The sequence below is a fragment of the Pavona decussata genome, unplaced genomic scaffold (assembly GCF_977016875.1).
Source record: "Pavona decussata unplaced genomic scaffold, jaPavDecu1.1 SCAFFOLD_508, whole genome shotgun sequence".
Taxonomy (NCBI): domain Eukaryota; kingdom Metazoa; phylum Cnidaria; class Anthozoa; order Scleractinia; family Agariciidae; genus Pavona; species Pavona decussata.
Window position 1 is genome coordinate 14,324 of NW_028145825.1, and position 14,328 is coordinate 28,651.

General features: G+C 41.2%; 3 protein-coding genes and 1 pseudogene across 5 annotated transcripts in view; all 4 read right to left on the bottom strand.

The window, feature by feature from the left end:
* The window catches only part of LOC146450119 (uncharacterized), a 31,876-nt gene that overhangs the window by 3,936 nt on the left and 13,612 nt on the right, over positions 1-14,328 (bottom strand). Inside the window, exon 1 of one of the 2 annotated variants that reach the window (XM_085100719.1) lies at positions 507-771. The exons of the other annotated variant lie outside the window; for it this stretch is intronic. The gene's annotated coding sequence lies outside the window, so the exon portion shown is untranslated. Of the gene's footprint in view, positions 1-506; positions 772-14,328 lie in introns of those variants that run through there. 2 annotated transcript variants of the gene reach the window in all.
* On the bottom strand, positions 1,631-7,327 carry LOC146450120 (solute carrier family 49 member 4 homolog). Its single transcript, XM_085100717.1, has 3 exons — positions 6,825-7,327; positions 4,700-5,408; positions 1,631-2,876 (listed from the first exon to the last, which is right to left on the bottom strand). The coding sequence occupies exons 1-3, from the start codon at positions 7,135-7,137 to the stop codon at positions 2,459-2,461; spliced, it is 1,440 nt and encodes a 479-aa protein (XP_084956843.1). The 5' UTR covers positions 7,138-7,327; the 3' UTR covers positions 1,631-2,458.
* Positions 10,424-12,555, bottom strand: LOC146450121 (BTB/POZ domain-containing protein 6-B pseudogene; annotated as a pseudogene). Its single transcript, XR_014860391.1, has one exon. The product of XR_014860391.1 is annotated as a BTB/POZ domain-containing protein 6-B pseudogene (transcript).
* On the bottom strand, positions 11,085-11,696 carry LOC146450122 (BTB/POZ domain-containing protein 6-A-like). The gene has a single exon (XM_085100725.1). The coding sequence runs from the start codon at positions 11,694-11,696 to the stop codon at positions 11,085-11,087; it is 612 nt and encodes a 203-aa protein (XP_084956851.1).

Below are 14,328 nucleotides of genomic sequence, written 5' to 3' on the forward strand. Positions count from 1 at the left end.
AGCAACTCTCAACGACAAGCCAGAAATGATGTTTTATTTTCGGTAGATTCTTTTGCGTCCAATTTACCCAAACAAAGTAGATATACTGACTCAACATAATTGTGGTAAATATACTTTTTCCTTCCTATAGCTAAATTGTTGAGAAGGAAACCTTGTAGAGATCTTTCGGTTCAATCCTATCTCAGCACTGTTATTAGAATCGCATCGAATTTGGTGATTCAACGGGTCGGGCAGTTTTCGCTACTGTTTTTTTTTTTTTATTTTTTTTTTTTTTTTTTTTTTTTCATTTAACACACATTTACACGCAGTGCCAAGAATAGTCAAGAATATTACACACAGATTAATGTACACAAGCAGTTATAATTTTATAGTTTTCTTGGAACAGCGGACGAAAGTCTTCTTTCAAACCTGAAATCCTAATTTACTTCGAACAAAGCGGTAACTGAGGTCGATATTTCCAATACAAAATTATTTGGCTTCGAAAATATATACGTACGTTTACTCACCTTTCGTAATCCTGTTACTGCGATTGACGTGCTTTAAAAATCGAAATTTTAAGCTTTTTATACAATCAATTCTGAAAATTTGCCGCAAACATTCGACATTCTGCTTCAAAAGTACTTTCTGAGTAATTTTTAATTCGCGCGAAGGATTGTTATCAAAACGTCGCGCGAAAGATATCGTAGGTAGAAACGCTGGCAGATATACCCAAGATAATACGATTGATAGATGTTTGTAGAATCAAGGGATTGTCCGGGAAACGACGATGTTTTGAATCTGTGGTAGTTTTCAGCGAAAGAAAAATTAGCAGCTGTCATTTTAAATAAGGACACCTGCTGTCGAGCCTAGGACAGCTCGGGTCTTGATAACGAGGCCATGAGACAGCCAGCTCGCCAGCCTGACTTGTCTTGGTTTATCATAAACAATTTAACCTTTTACCGGCGATTCAGGTTGGAATCTGGACTGCGAACGCATACTTAGGCCCGGTTCAGACGCCGAACTTTTCATGAGCCGAACCTAATACCTCGAATTAAGTATATGAAAATTTCGGCATCTGAATCAGTGGAGAACGGCTGTTTCAATTTGGAACGGCTCAGCCGTGAATTTTGGCTTTGGAACGGCTTTGATTCAGATGAGCCGCACTTAATGCATAAATTATTATAACGTATTTCAAATAAAAAAATAAAAAAGAAAAGAAAAACGCTAACATTTCGATTGGTTTTGCTTCAAGTAAAGTAAGTTCGGCTAATTAAGTTCGCCCTTTGAATCAAAAGGCGGGATTTTCGTGATTTGGGCCGACCTTAATTTGAATTAAGTTCGGCTCATGAAACGTTCGGCGTCTGAACTGGGCCTTATATACCGGAAATACGTCTGCGTTCGTAGGCTAGCTCGAATCTTGATAATCTTAGAGTGGGGAATGCTGCTTTTGAATTGGTATCTGGCGTGTCCACAGATCAAAAAAAAAAATTTACGTGACAAACGCAGTCAATCTAAGCTTGAAAAATCAAACTTTATGAAGTTACCAAACATTACGAACTTGTTCTAAATTTTGTCAGATTGCAATTGGAATAAACGAGGCTTGTTCACTTGCATTGCTAAGAAATACGAGAGATCACGTGACAAATGAGGAAAAAAATGTAACAGGTTTTATTTCATCTTCTAGTCTTCTATTTTATAATTTCTGACACAGGAAAAATAAATTACGCCAAAAAAAAAAAAAAAGGAGGACTTTAGCAATTCACCTCCGGAAAATCAGGTAAGTTTATTATGCCGTAGAAGACCGGTCCTTAGAGGTTCTAACTTTTGAGTCTGTGGATGAAATCATTAAGTGTGACCATTCAAATGAAAGCTGCTGAGCAGTACTTTCCTGTGGTGTTGTTTACTATGCTGTACAAAGTGGTTAAGTGTGGCCATTCCAATTAAAGCTACTAAGCAGTACTTTCCTTTGTTACTTATTATGCTGTACAAGGTGGTTTTAACCGTACCTTTGAATCAATGTGAACGAAATCCTGAAGTGCGACCACAGGTATTCAAGCCTTAGTACGAGATCAGTGAACAATGTATTGATCTGTACGATTAAATCGAAAATAATCAAGAGTTTTCCTTCCAAGAGATGCGATAATTCTACCACTAAAGTCTAAAAACCCTTCGTTGGTTTTGTTTTCTGTGTTTTTGCCGCCGCTTCTCCGAGCTCACAAAAGCCCGCCATTTTAAGGGATTTTCTTCTTAAACGGCTGTTAGTACGTTACATGAAGTTGACCAACCCTTAAGACAAAAATCGCTCACAATGACTTTAGGGAAACCAGGGAAGCGCTTTGGTTGGGACTAAGGTGTGACTACAGAAATAGAAGCTATCGAGCAGCACTCTCCAGTAATACTTTTTGTCGGCTCGTTTCCTTGTTTGTTTGTTTTTTCCCCCGATCTTTTGGTACTTTTTTCAGTTGATAACTGTGACATATCAGCTCTGTTTCGATTCGTCCACATCCAGCCGCTTGTACCTCTCCGTGTAAAGAGCCACGAGTGGAATACATACCACGGTCGAGGAGACTAGTAACCAGTTCATCCACCGCGGGCTCGCCTGCGGAAACATGAACGCAACGAAGAATACAAAGTTGATGACGTACACAGACAAGACCATCACACCGGAAGTGATCCCTTCTGCAACCGGATATGCGCATTCAGCGGCAAGTTCCATGATAAGTGGCACAGTCCCGCAAAACAGAACGACTTGTGAGATACCGGAAGCGAAGAAGATAGGTTTCGTCAGAGGTATGATCTGATCGCACGCTAGCGAGAGGACTAATTGCGCGCCGGCCGTGAAGACGAAGAGTAAGATCAGGATTGGTTTGGTGAAGCTCTGAATACGATCGGCGTACCTGCAAAGCAAATTGAAGCGGGAACAGACGTTAAGTTAAATCTAGGGCGCGAGCATTCGCAGGTGCGCTTTGGAGGAGTAAGCTCAATTGAAGAGAACGCAGTCTCGCGCGTTCGCTAAATCGCGCTTTCTTCTGCTCTCTTGCGATCACTGCATCTCCGAACCTAAAATTTTTTTAGACTGAAGTTTGTGTATGGTTTCTGTCTGCTAGGATAGGCTTACATGACAGAACCTTAAACGTACCATGAAGAGGTTGGCAATACCCTCACTCGACTCAGGCCTAGGCATCCCACTCCAGTCGGCCAAAGCCTATCTCAGTTTCCGTGAAATGTTAAAAAGCAACTAAAGGTGTTACCACCTGTAGGATTCAAACGTGAACATTCCTTTCACTTTAGATTTTTCTTGCTTATTATGCTTGTTATGTATTCCCCGGGCGCTGCATATTTATTTTTTAGTCGCCTTTGCTTGTACGTAAGGTTTTTGGCGCCTCAACCACTCATTATAATTTTCTCGTTGTCAACGCTCTTCGTCAGATCGATTTTCACAAGACTTCTTATCCTTCTACGCTCGATTCTTTTTTGGCTGTGTTCTGGAAAACATTTGTAAGTGCGCAGTTTGTCAGTTGTTATTTCTTGTCTTTTTTCCTGCTAATTATTTATGTTATTTCTTGCTTTAGTCGAACCATCACGATCATCATTATTTACTCAACTCCTCAACAATTCGCCGTTCTTGGCCTTCGCCAGAACTTCAATTTCAAGAGTTGATGCGTTCGAATTCCAGCGCAAGACCAATAAAGTTCACCGATTAGTTGTATTGCCGTCTCAGTGTCAATTACACCACCCTCCGCCTGATGGGAGGATAGTTCGAGTCTAATCTATCGATTTATTTCCCCAGACATTTTATTAAGGCTAAGATACGCGGAACAACACTGCAAGCAGCAATGGTGCATCATTGTACACAACTTTGCGTGCAAAACCTCGTGGCCAACCCAGAAATTGTTGCCAGCGGACAACATTTATATTCAAGCATCAATTTCGAAGTGGAATGATAAGAATGGAAAAACGCACGATGTTACACGCGGCGTACCCAGTGGTTTAGGGTACCGTATTTACTCGAATAAGCGCCGCGGCGCTTATTTAATTTTTCGTGTCTCCTGTGCGGCGCTTATTCGAGGGCGGCGCTTATTTGTGGGCGGCGCTTATTAAAAGGCTCACACCACAAAGCCAAAACATTTTGATTGTACAAGCAAACGCTGACAATCTCCTTACTGCAACAGTTACAGGGAAGAGAAAGAGGGAGGTTGGGTTTGTCGTACCGGCGAAGTTTACAGCCTTCACGCAAGAACTGAAGAACGCGAACATTTTGAAAAGAGAACTGAATGAAAGAGCATCAAGATATACTCACTTCGAACTGAAAAGCATCACTATTGATGAAAATAAATTCCCATTGCTGGCTTAGAACCGCATTGCAGCCATTACAGTGAATTTTTACTCAAATAAGCGCCGCACCGGAGCTGCGGCGCTTATTCGAGGGCGGCGCTAATTAACCATTCCGCTCCATGTGCGGCGCTTAATCGAGGGCGGCGCTTATTCGGGAGCGGCGCTTATTCGAGTAAATACGGTACTAGCAAAACGGTTACGTTGAAGCAAACTAAGGCCATTGTAATACACAAGACTCGAGAGACACATACGGTAAAGTTTCTTGTATCACGAAGTTAGACATGGAAACCCCATCTTCTAAACAGTTCACAGTGTAACTCATTCGAAACGGAAATCATGGACCTTGGCTAAGGTCTTAGTATCAATATATAATAGGTTTACGTACCAGGAAAAGGAAATGCCGAGAAGCGAAGCAACGTTGGCCCAAAATCCCAGCCAACCAGCCGTCTTTTGATCAATTCCAACTCCAGAGAAGATAAGGTCCTGGACACTAGACCAGCCCCAGTTCACTCCGTTACTGACGCTAAAAATGAGTAACAGCAACCAGAAAGACCGGTTTTGCAGGAGAGTTTTGGCGCCAGAAACAAAATCCAAGCGTCCGGCCGCGGACGATAAGCTTGGCGGACTGGGCGGCTTGGCGGGAAAATAAATAAGTACCGCAAAGAACAAGACTCCAACTAAAACAGCTTCAAGAAGTAAGTAGTCATTGATCCTGGAAAGGAGAAATTTCATTTGCTCCGGAGTAGTGTTATTTCTTAATTTATTAATGTCGATACCTTTTCCCGCTTGATAATGCGTTAAATTGCCATAATCTACATCAGGGACGAGGTTTGGTCCGACGATATAGCTAAACGCAGACCCAAGGTAGGAAGCTAAGGTCGCGATGGCAGTGGCGGTCATTCGCTCGTGTGGAGGAAACCAGGTCGCGGACAACACGACGACGCCTGCGTTTTGAACGGCAGGAACTGCGACTGAAATAAGAAACTCGCTAAACGTGATGAGTCCAGTCCTAACCGGGGGAGGGGTGGGGATGAGTTCGAGGGCCACAGCAAAGGTCTGTAAAGACATGGAGCAGATGACTGCAAATCGAAGCCCTGCAAAAAAATGACAATGAAAATGAAATGCACCACCCTCTCTATTCTAAGCGCAAGAGATTTGTATCACTCCTGGGGTGAGTTGCATAAAATTTAGCGTAACTGCTAACGCCAGACCTTCAGCCCAATCACATTCAGTATTTTAATGTCTGACGATAGCATTTACGCTGGCTTCCCCTTGCTCAGCCATGCAGGGGGGAGATAGTGGGGAGGGAGGTGAGAGGAGAAAAAAGTGGAAAATCGGGTGAAGGAATTCGACGAAGGAACTTCGGGAATAAAAACAAAGTAATGTGTACTTGTTAATTAACTGCCCCAAAAATACTGGCCTTGATTTCAGTTGCTCAAAACTGTAGGAAATTATCGTCACTTGTACATATATAGTAATAGTGCTAATAGTCACAGAATACTAGTCGCCTAATTTCTCAGCCCAAACATATATTTTACCAAAGCAGCATTGCCTACTACAATGTGAATTTTGGATTCGTGCAGTTTAGTTTTATTTCTGGTTATTTATTGCGTTCTGCTACTTCAGGGGGAAACTATGTACAAGAAATGACAGCCAAAAATCAAGTAAATTAACTTGAAGTGCATTTTTTGGGACAATTCTGGCTATATTCTTATTGCAGTTCACGAATCTGAACAGCAATATGCAGAATGTCAGATCCCAAAAGATCACATACAGTTCCGCCCTCTTCCTGCAATTCTTCTTTTTCTGAGTAAACATTAGACCGTTTATTTTGCTATGAGGGGCAGAATGAACGGAATACTATTCTGTTCAACAGAGGTCCCAAAAGAACATGAATACTGTTCATTCCTTGTATTCCTATTCTGAAATACACTGTAGTCCCACTGCCGGAATAATGAGCCCTCAGTTTAGTACAATGAACTAACATGGCAATGATTCTTGCCACTGCATAAAGTGTTCCGCAGCCCAGTTCACTTTTGAGACCTTCTGAGACTTAATTCAGCTTCCTCGGTGAAACGTTTGAGGTATGAAAAGGGCCTCAAGCATTGAAGCTTATTCAATGCTTGTTAAGGGTGCGGGCACGATTTCGTGCGGCGCGTGCGCGGAAGGCGCGACTCTCACGATGCTTTGAACAAAAAAAACAATGGATCGGACGCCGGCAAGACATAGACGTCAGCACGTGGTAGGCCGGTGTGTAGGCCATAGGCTTAAATTTTCATTACAAGATTAATAAAAATTTCAATATTCATCACCATATCTCACTGTTTAAGGCGATCGCGAGCGAACGATCAACTTTGCGCAAGCGAACAGAAACAGAAATGTGTTCTCCGTTCAGATATGTCGTTTTTGCCGGCGCCATTTTGTTTTTTGGACAAAGCATAGTGCATTCAGACATTAACTGACACTATCTGAGCGACTACCTGATAAACATTTTTGAACGTTTTACTCACCTTTCGTGTCTAAGAGCCAAGCGGAAGGGACTATGCTAATGATCGAACCAACCGCCTGTAAAGCGCCGATGATCAACACGTTTGTCTTGTCCCAGCCGAGCACAAGTTGACAAGTCTCTTGTATCGGCGGCCATGTATTCCATAAAATATTCCCTGTAGTGTTTAGCAGCGTGAATATGAACAAAATATACCACCTCCTTTTGAAAACCTTGATGTTCCCTGCCGTCATTCTACTGTTAGTACTGTAATCTTCAGGCGAAGTGTTGACTACAAGATGTGAAGTTTCGTCGATTTGAGCGACGTCGCTCGTCATTTCTTAAAATAAATCGGCGCTGCGTGATTTTCAATCCATCAGACTGTCATGGATTGTCTTTAAAATGTTATATTACTTTGCTGCGTTCATAATGAAGTCCAGTTGATTGCGTGGGTAAAACAATAAAAAAATATATGTTTCCTTCTCAGTCTATTGTTTCGTTTTCGTTTCGTTAATTGCCGTTTGTCTCAAGGAAATATTCAGCTGGTGCTGTGACAATATAACCTGTTGTTTACATTGAAATGTATGCAAATTATTCCAATCGAGGCGCGTGACGTGACATTTCCGCAAAAATTTTCTCACGCATGTCCTGTTTTCACACAGATTGCCCTGTGTAAATCAACAAAATACTAACGGTTTTCAGGAATCCGACGATGTAATTTTGTGTTTCAGTCCCAGATGAATGTATGTCAAGTCTTCTTCACTCCGCCTTGACTCCTTTAGATGGCGGAAGGGCAAAGTCTGGCCAAAGTCTGCATGTGAAGAATTATAAAAGACACGTGCTCAATTCGCTCGAGTCAGTTTTTGCGCTCTACTAGCCTGAGTACAGTATCAGACTTTTTGGGGGAGGAGAGGTAGGCTAATACTCAAGGTTAGCGCTCTACGGGTATTGCTCAGCTAGAGGCGGGCTTGTATGTACCGATATAGACTGCAAGCAGTCCCTTTCTGCTTAGTCAAGATGGTGTGCTCATAGCGCAGCGACACTGGAGCGAGGAGAAATAAAGGAGAAGCCCCCTTCCGCTCGTTCGTTCTAGTTATTTTTCGCGCTCGGCTATTTCGCGCAACCTTTCGACTAAACAGAAAGGGGCTGCTTGCAGTCTATAAGGAAATCAGGCATAGATTATTGGTGGTTAATAAATAGGCGATAAAATTCTTAGTCTTCGATTAGTCATCGTCTAGTTATTGATTATCGGGAATAATCAACGACTTATCAGCTGGGCCCGGTTGTTTGAAAATGATTAAAAGTTAACCGAGGTTTACATCTCGCTCATTAAAAGCGGTTTTTGAAAGCTACAGTTGACTCCCGATAACTCACGAACCCTCGCTAACTCGAACCTAGCGCGAACTCGAACCAAAATCGATTTCCCCTGAACTTCCGTCATACATTTACAGTAATTTTACCCTCGGTAACTCGAACCTCCCGCTAACTGGAAGATATTTTTCGTTTCCCTTCAGGTCATTTTCTATATAATCTTACCCTCGATAACTCGAACCATGTTTGTCAAGAAGTGACAGGTCAAAACAAACAGTACTGTAGTCCAAAACATTGAATTTATTTTGAAGTAGCAGCAAGTGTGTGCCAGTCCAGTTCAGGTTTCACTGGTTTAATATACAGTAGCCCGGCGATGTTCGCGGTACCTAGTTTTTTCCTGCTGCTTTTCTTTCTTTTGTTTCACGTTACGTTAAGTTCTGATTAATTTAGAAATATTGTTTCATTTTCACTCGACTTCTCTACAATTAAATTTCCCTAAAATGTATGCCGTATGAAAAGAAATACAAAGTAAACACCGTTTTTTCCTTATATCCAGTCATTTGTTCTCAAATCCCGATAACTCGAACCTTTTTCAATTTCCGTTGAAGGTTCGAGTTATCGAGAGTCGACTGTAATTTAAAGCTCATGTTAAAGACAAGTCTAAATCAAAACTGTGGGACAATATCTTTGGAAAAATCTCTGATCATGATTATTAATTAAATTCGAATCAAAGTTCACGTTAATCCAGCATTAGCAAATCGGGCTTTGAACAACTGGGACCTGATTGATCCCTGCGTAGCAGACGTAAACAGGGTGGGGAGCCGATGATTTAGTTGTTCCTGTGCCACGAACAAATTTCTTAAAAAAAATAGCTTTAGATATAGCGGTGCAGCTCTCTGGAACAGTCTACTTAATCTTCATTTTACATAAGCTTGCAATGAGACTTCATGAGGAATTCATTAAAAACCAGTAATTAACTGTGTTTGCAAGGACCACCGTGACAAAATAAAAGTACCGGATCCTGTAGTAAAAGATCTAATTGGCAAGAAAATTGGAAAACAAATAATCTTAAAAAGAGCAAGGCTAATTTCACGGTCAGGGAAGTATAATTTTCAATACTCAAACATACCCTGAAGAAGAAAGGCCGTACCTTTCGAAATATTGGAAAAATATACTTCCCTGACCGTGAAATCAGCCTTACTCTTTTTTATATAATAAGCTGAATTCTACAGGCGTTTTGATTGATTCTCACCTATGATTTATTGGAGGACAGACGCATAGATGACGTCACCATCAGTGACACACGAGGCGTACTTTTTTGTTCTTACCACATTTTGACGTCATCTGTGATCTATTATGCATCAGTCAATTCCAGCTGTGCCCATCCCCCCCGGGCAATAGTAGGGCATTTTCCCACACTGTCCATCCCGGGGGTTGGGCATTAGCCTTCCATCAATACCCCGGGGCATTTGACCATCTCACTTTTTTCACCCTACAGCATTGTCACTTCGTTAACATTACATCGGCAAATACTGTAAGTTTCTTATTGAATACGTCTAGATAGGACATAAAATGGGATGCTAGAGCTGTAGAATGACCTATTTTTGCACTAACTAAGGGAAACAAGACCCAGCTAGGACTTAATTTGGCCTGAATTAGCTCAGATTTTACTGAAAGTAAGACGAGAAACGAAGAAATTAAAACGTTTTTGAGCCACCAACCCGGGGCATTTGAACAACTATTTTGGCCCGGCGGTGGGGCATTTGCCAGTTTATTTTGAAAAAATCCTAATTCCCGGGGGTCGGCCCGGGGGGGGGGGGGGGGGAGGATAGGCACTGTTGGAATTGACTGATGCATCACTGAACAGACGCACGGCAATATGGAAACTGTTTGTTAATTAGATTATTCATGGTAGGCAGGTCAAATTTTCTTTAGGATTAGGATTTTTATATACTTATACATTTTGATATTGTTTCTCTTGTACGTTTATTTGTATCGACCTGAAGAATTTTTGACCGTGTGTAAATAATTTAGTGATTGACTGATTGATTTCACACAATGGGAGACACATCATCTACTGAGATTGTGTACGTGTACAACTTTCAAATTCCAAATCAGCCGGTCACATCCCGACCCCAGAACTCTCGCTCCTTCCCGTTGGTTACCAGCAGATAAGAAGACCCTAGAAACAAGATTGGTGTGACAAGTGGTTATCTAAACCACGCAAACTAGGTTTGAAAAGTGGTACTCGTACTCGATCCCGTACTTGTAGTCAAATCTGAGGGTCCTTAGTAATACAAGCGAGGAGACTGCTCGTTTTTTTCCCGGTCCTCCTTTGTTAGTCCTTATTATTCTCACGCATCGCGATTTACTTCGCGCCGCTCCCCAATATCTGAACGCCTGGAACAAGCTGTAGACTCTTCACAGTGAGTCCCCATTTTTCCGTGGGATTGTTAAAATCCACTATTTTTATTCAACTAATTTGTAAGAAAAAAGCTATAATAACACAATGATAACAATGGTTTCAACTATCTCTACCTATTTTTGAGAATGTTTCTTTCCCTTTATGTTTCGGGTATTTTGAGTATAAGCAAGAATATTAAATCATTATTTTTATTAGCATAGTAAAACTCCGGTAAAATTCCAATGACAAAGTCCTTTTGAGCTCAACAAAATTGGGGTCCAAGGCGATGATTCTGATCTCGAATGGCAAATATTATTTTACAAACTGCATACTAAAAAAAAAAGAACTCGTGCTTTTATAGCGTTACCTAAAATGTGTTTCCTTATACGGAAAAACACTGGAGCCTTATTATCAAACTAAATAACCAACTATGGAATCCTGGATTGTTCTAAGTGTGCTTCGTTCTTCAGCCTTATCACGTTTTTTTCAGAAGGGAAACAAAGGAAAACGGTTTCAATATTTTTTTTTCTCTTTGCTGCAGCTTTTTTAATAAATCGTTCGTGTAGGAACTTACACTGAAAACAGAAGTTCAGGAAACTGACCATCTAAACAACTTGTTCCGCTATTTTCCTTCCCTGGGCGGGTAGAAAAAGTAAACGTCACACCAGACATCCTGACCAAAGAAAGGGCATCACGTCCTATAGAAGACTGTGGACCAGAAATTTTTGCTTCGATTCGATATTCACTGTATTTCTTTAAATCAACCGCAAAGTCAAAGAGAACTTCAAATCCATAATAAGAACTGCCTTTGCATAGCATAAGCTTTGAAGAAAACGTTCCTTCCTTGGACACTACAGTTAAATTATTACTGGAATCCTTTATCTCTAACATCACTTCGTAGTCATTGTTCTTACTGCCAAACAAACACAGTCCATGAAACATGATGTCTTTGTCCACAGAAAAATAAAGACAGTGTTTTGGCCCACAGTAACAACCAAACTCAGATGAAGACAAAAATCTACCACAACGGTGAGGGAGAGCAGGCACACCAGACCGTCTGATCTCTGAAAATCCCACTGGAGTAGCCAATCCTGAATTGAAAAACTTAAAAAAGGTAATAACTTCATTTGGAGAAAGAATATTTGCATCAAGAACGACAGTTGCAAATTCGTTTGCTTTCATCACTGGAAAGCGGATCGATTTTATTATCTTTTCTCCAATAATCCCTCTTTTCTGTTCACCATTTACTTCTAAACCTTGTTTTTCGCACTCCTTTGTTGCCCACTGATTAACAGCTTCAAACAAATCGATCTCTTCAATGGTCAGAGTATCTCTTGAGACTACTGCTTCAAGTAACGATCTCTCAATTGTCGCAAATCCATCCGATTTCACTGCCGCTTTTGCTTGTCTGTCGATCACCTTCCAGCATCGATCCACAAGTTCTTTTTACTCATACTTTTCAGCCGTTGGTAAAATGTTGAATACGTTTGATGGATCTAAATTGTTTTGCAAATATTCCGTGCATTTATCAGCGAGTGAAGGCACCATGTATTTCTTCGCCACGTAAAACACTCCCATCACATTACTTCCGCTCAAATTCACTTCATCGCTGTACATGTAACGAAACAACTCCAACAGACTGTCGTACTCACAGTCAGGCAGTTCAATAGCGTCTCTAGTCTCCGCTAGCTCACCGTAAAACATGGCTTCAAACACAGGACTGCCAACCGACAGCACAAATTTGTGAGCTGGAATCACTTGCTTACTTTGACTACTTTCACTTTCACCATCGCTCTTACGAACCACAAACTTCACATCGCTGAAGAGATCGTTATTGAGCATAAACGTGGTTCTTTCTTTGATGGTGGGTCTCTTTGTTTGCCAGTTTTCTTGTACAGACATGTTCGTTATAGGAAGGCAACCCAAAACTCCACGAAATCTCTTCTCCTTGGTCTCTGTAGGCAATCCTATCAAACAGTTGATGATTGGCAGTCAAGCAGTATGGAACAGCGCCCGTTTACGCATTCTCACATTACCATGCTCAGTTTGCGTGACGTAAATACCAAATGTTTTCAATTTCACCAGACGGAAACGGATTTTATTGCGTAGTTTTCTGAGAACAGCGGGATGATAGCGGTATAGCTATAAATACTTCACATTCAAGTGTCACACCACAGGCAGCCCAATCCTAGTGTGTGCATGTAAAGCAAGGAGCGAGGAATACAGCTGATTTGGAGCTGTAAATGGTAGTGGTATATATCTATAGTAATTGAAAAAATACAATGTATTTATGATTTTCTTTACTTTGTGGTTTCCTCAGACAGTTGTCTTGCGTACTTAAGAGCTAAATTTCGGGGCAGTTCATATGTCAACTGTGCAGACAAAATTTTGAGTGGAATTGTAGTAGTTCGCATAAGCCATATTAGTCACATTCTCGCTGGACTGAATCGCCGGAGAGAAAATGAAAAAATACGAAATAAAGCCTTGTTACTTTTACTTCATTGTTCCTTGGTGTGTCCTGGCCGGTTTAAACGCCATTTTGACGATTTGTGTCCACTCGAGGTACTATCCACTAAAATAGAGGTACTTGTCTTGGTGTTGTTGCAATTGAATTTTATGAGATCGAATGAGTTGAGTTGAGTTTAATACAGTACAGTACAGTACAGTACAGTACAGTACAGTACAGTACAGTACAGTACAGTACAGTACAGTACAGTACAGGACAGGACAGGACAGGACAGGACAGGACAGGACAGGACAGGACAGGACAGGACAGGACAGGACAGGACAGGACAGGATAGGACAGGACAGATTTAATGCAATACTTCGACTTGTTAAACCAGTCTTTAAAATCTTCTAAAAATTTATGAAGTTGCCGGGGAGGGCACTCTTAGTAAACAGCTGAAAGATCACTCAATCAGTGTGACAATGGTACCAAAGAGTTCAGTGCGTGACAGAAATAACAATTGTTTTCACTTTCACCCGGGCCGGAACGGACTTTATTTGCATGGTTTTCTGAAAAATGGCAAGGCAAGAAGATCATACTGTTACTTTTAAAACATTCAAGTGGTTACATTCACGGTATTCTTCCACATGCACACAAACACACAAGTAAATTTTTATCGTAGAGTAACAAGCGGATGTAACTCTTTAGCTAAGGGTTGCCAAGACTTAATTTTCTCTAGTTTCCGCCGGCAATTTCTCGCTCCTGGTCATAATGATAAAAGAAAAAGGGAAAACTTGATGTATAGCGTCGAGAGCTCTCAAACAAAAGTCTGCACACTTCTGACCGTTTGACGCATTCCGTCAAAACAGTCTGGTATTGTTAGCAACGCCACTCCCAGGGCAAATCAGTGGTCAAATCAAATCAGTGCAAGCTATAGTGACTCTCACAAACTCAATTTCATGTTCGAGCAAAAGTATTTGATCAAATATGTGGCACGGCTTTCACCACAACGCAGAAAAATTCCCTTGTCAAACCCCCCTTTTTTCCCGGGAAAGTCATTATACCTGTAGGTATAATAGATGTGGACACAACCGGAAGTATTGAAAGTAAAGTCGGAACCAAGCTAAACATAGTATATGTTAGGGTGAGGCGAGAAGGGGGTAAAGTTCCACCGCACTTTATAACACCACTAGGTCACTGTTCCTCTATGAATATTCCTTGCTTCACTTTATGTATTTAACAGTTATTAACAATTTGGTGATTCTTGTCTTACTCTCTGTATTTTACAATAATTAACAAACTGGTGATGCCGTTCCCGGTACATGAAACACAAGCCCGAACTCGTTCCATCCTGGAGAAACTACTGAG

Bases quoted from the DNA above. Each gene is read 5' to 3' on its own strand.
- LOC146450120 (XM_085100717.1), bottom strand. From the start codon at position 7,137: ATGACGAGCGACGTCGCTCAAATCGACGAAACTTCACATCTTGTAGTC. The intron at 5,409-6,824 runs GTGAGTAAAACG...ATTTTTTTGCAG, and splicing joins TTGGCTCTTAGACACGAAAG to GGCTTCGATTTGCAGTCATC. The intron at 2,877-4,699 runs GTACGTAAACCT...TTTGCTTTGCAG, and splicing joins CTCGGCATTTCCTTTTCCTG to GTACGCCGATCGTATTCAGA.
- LOC146450122 (XM_085100725.1), bottom strand. From the start codon at position 11,696: ATGAAAGCAAACGAATTTGCAACTGTCGTTCTTGATGCAAATATTCTT.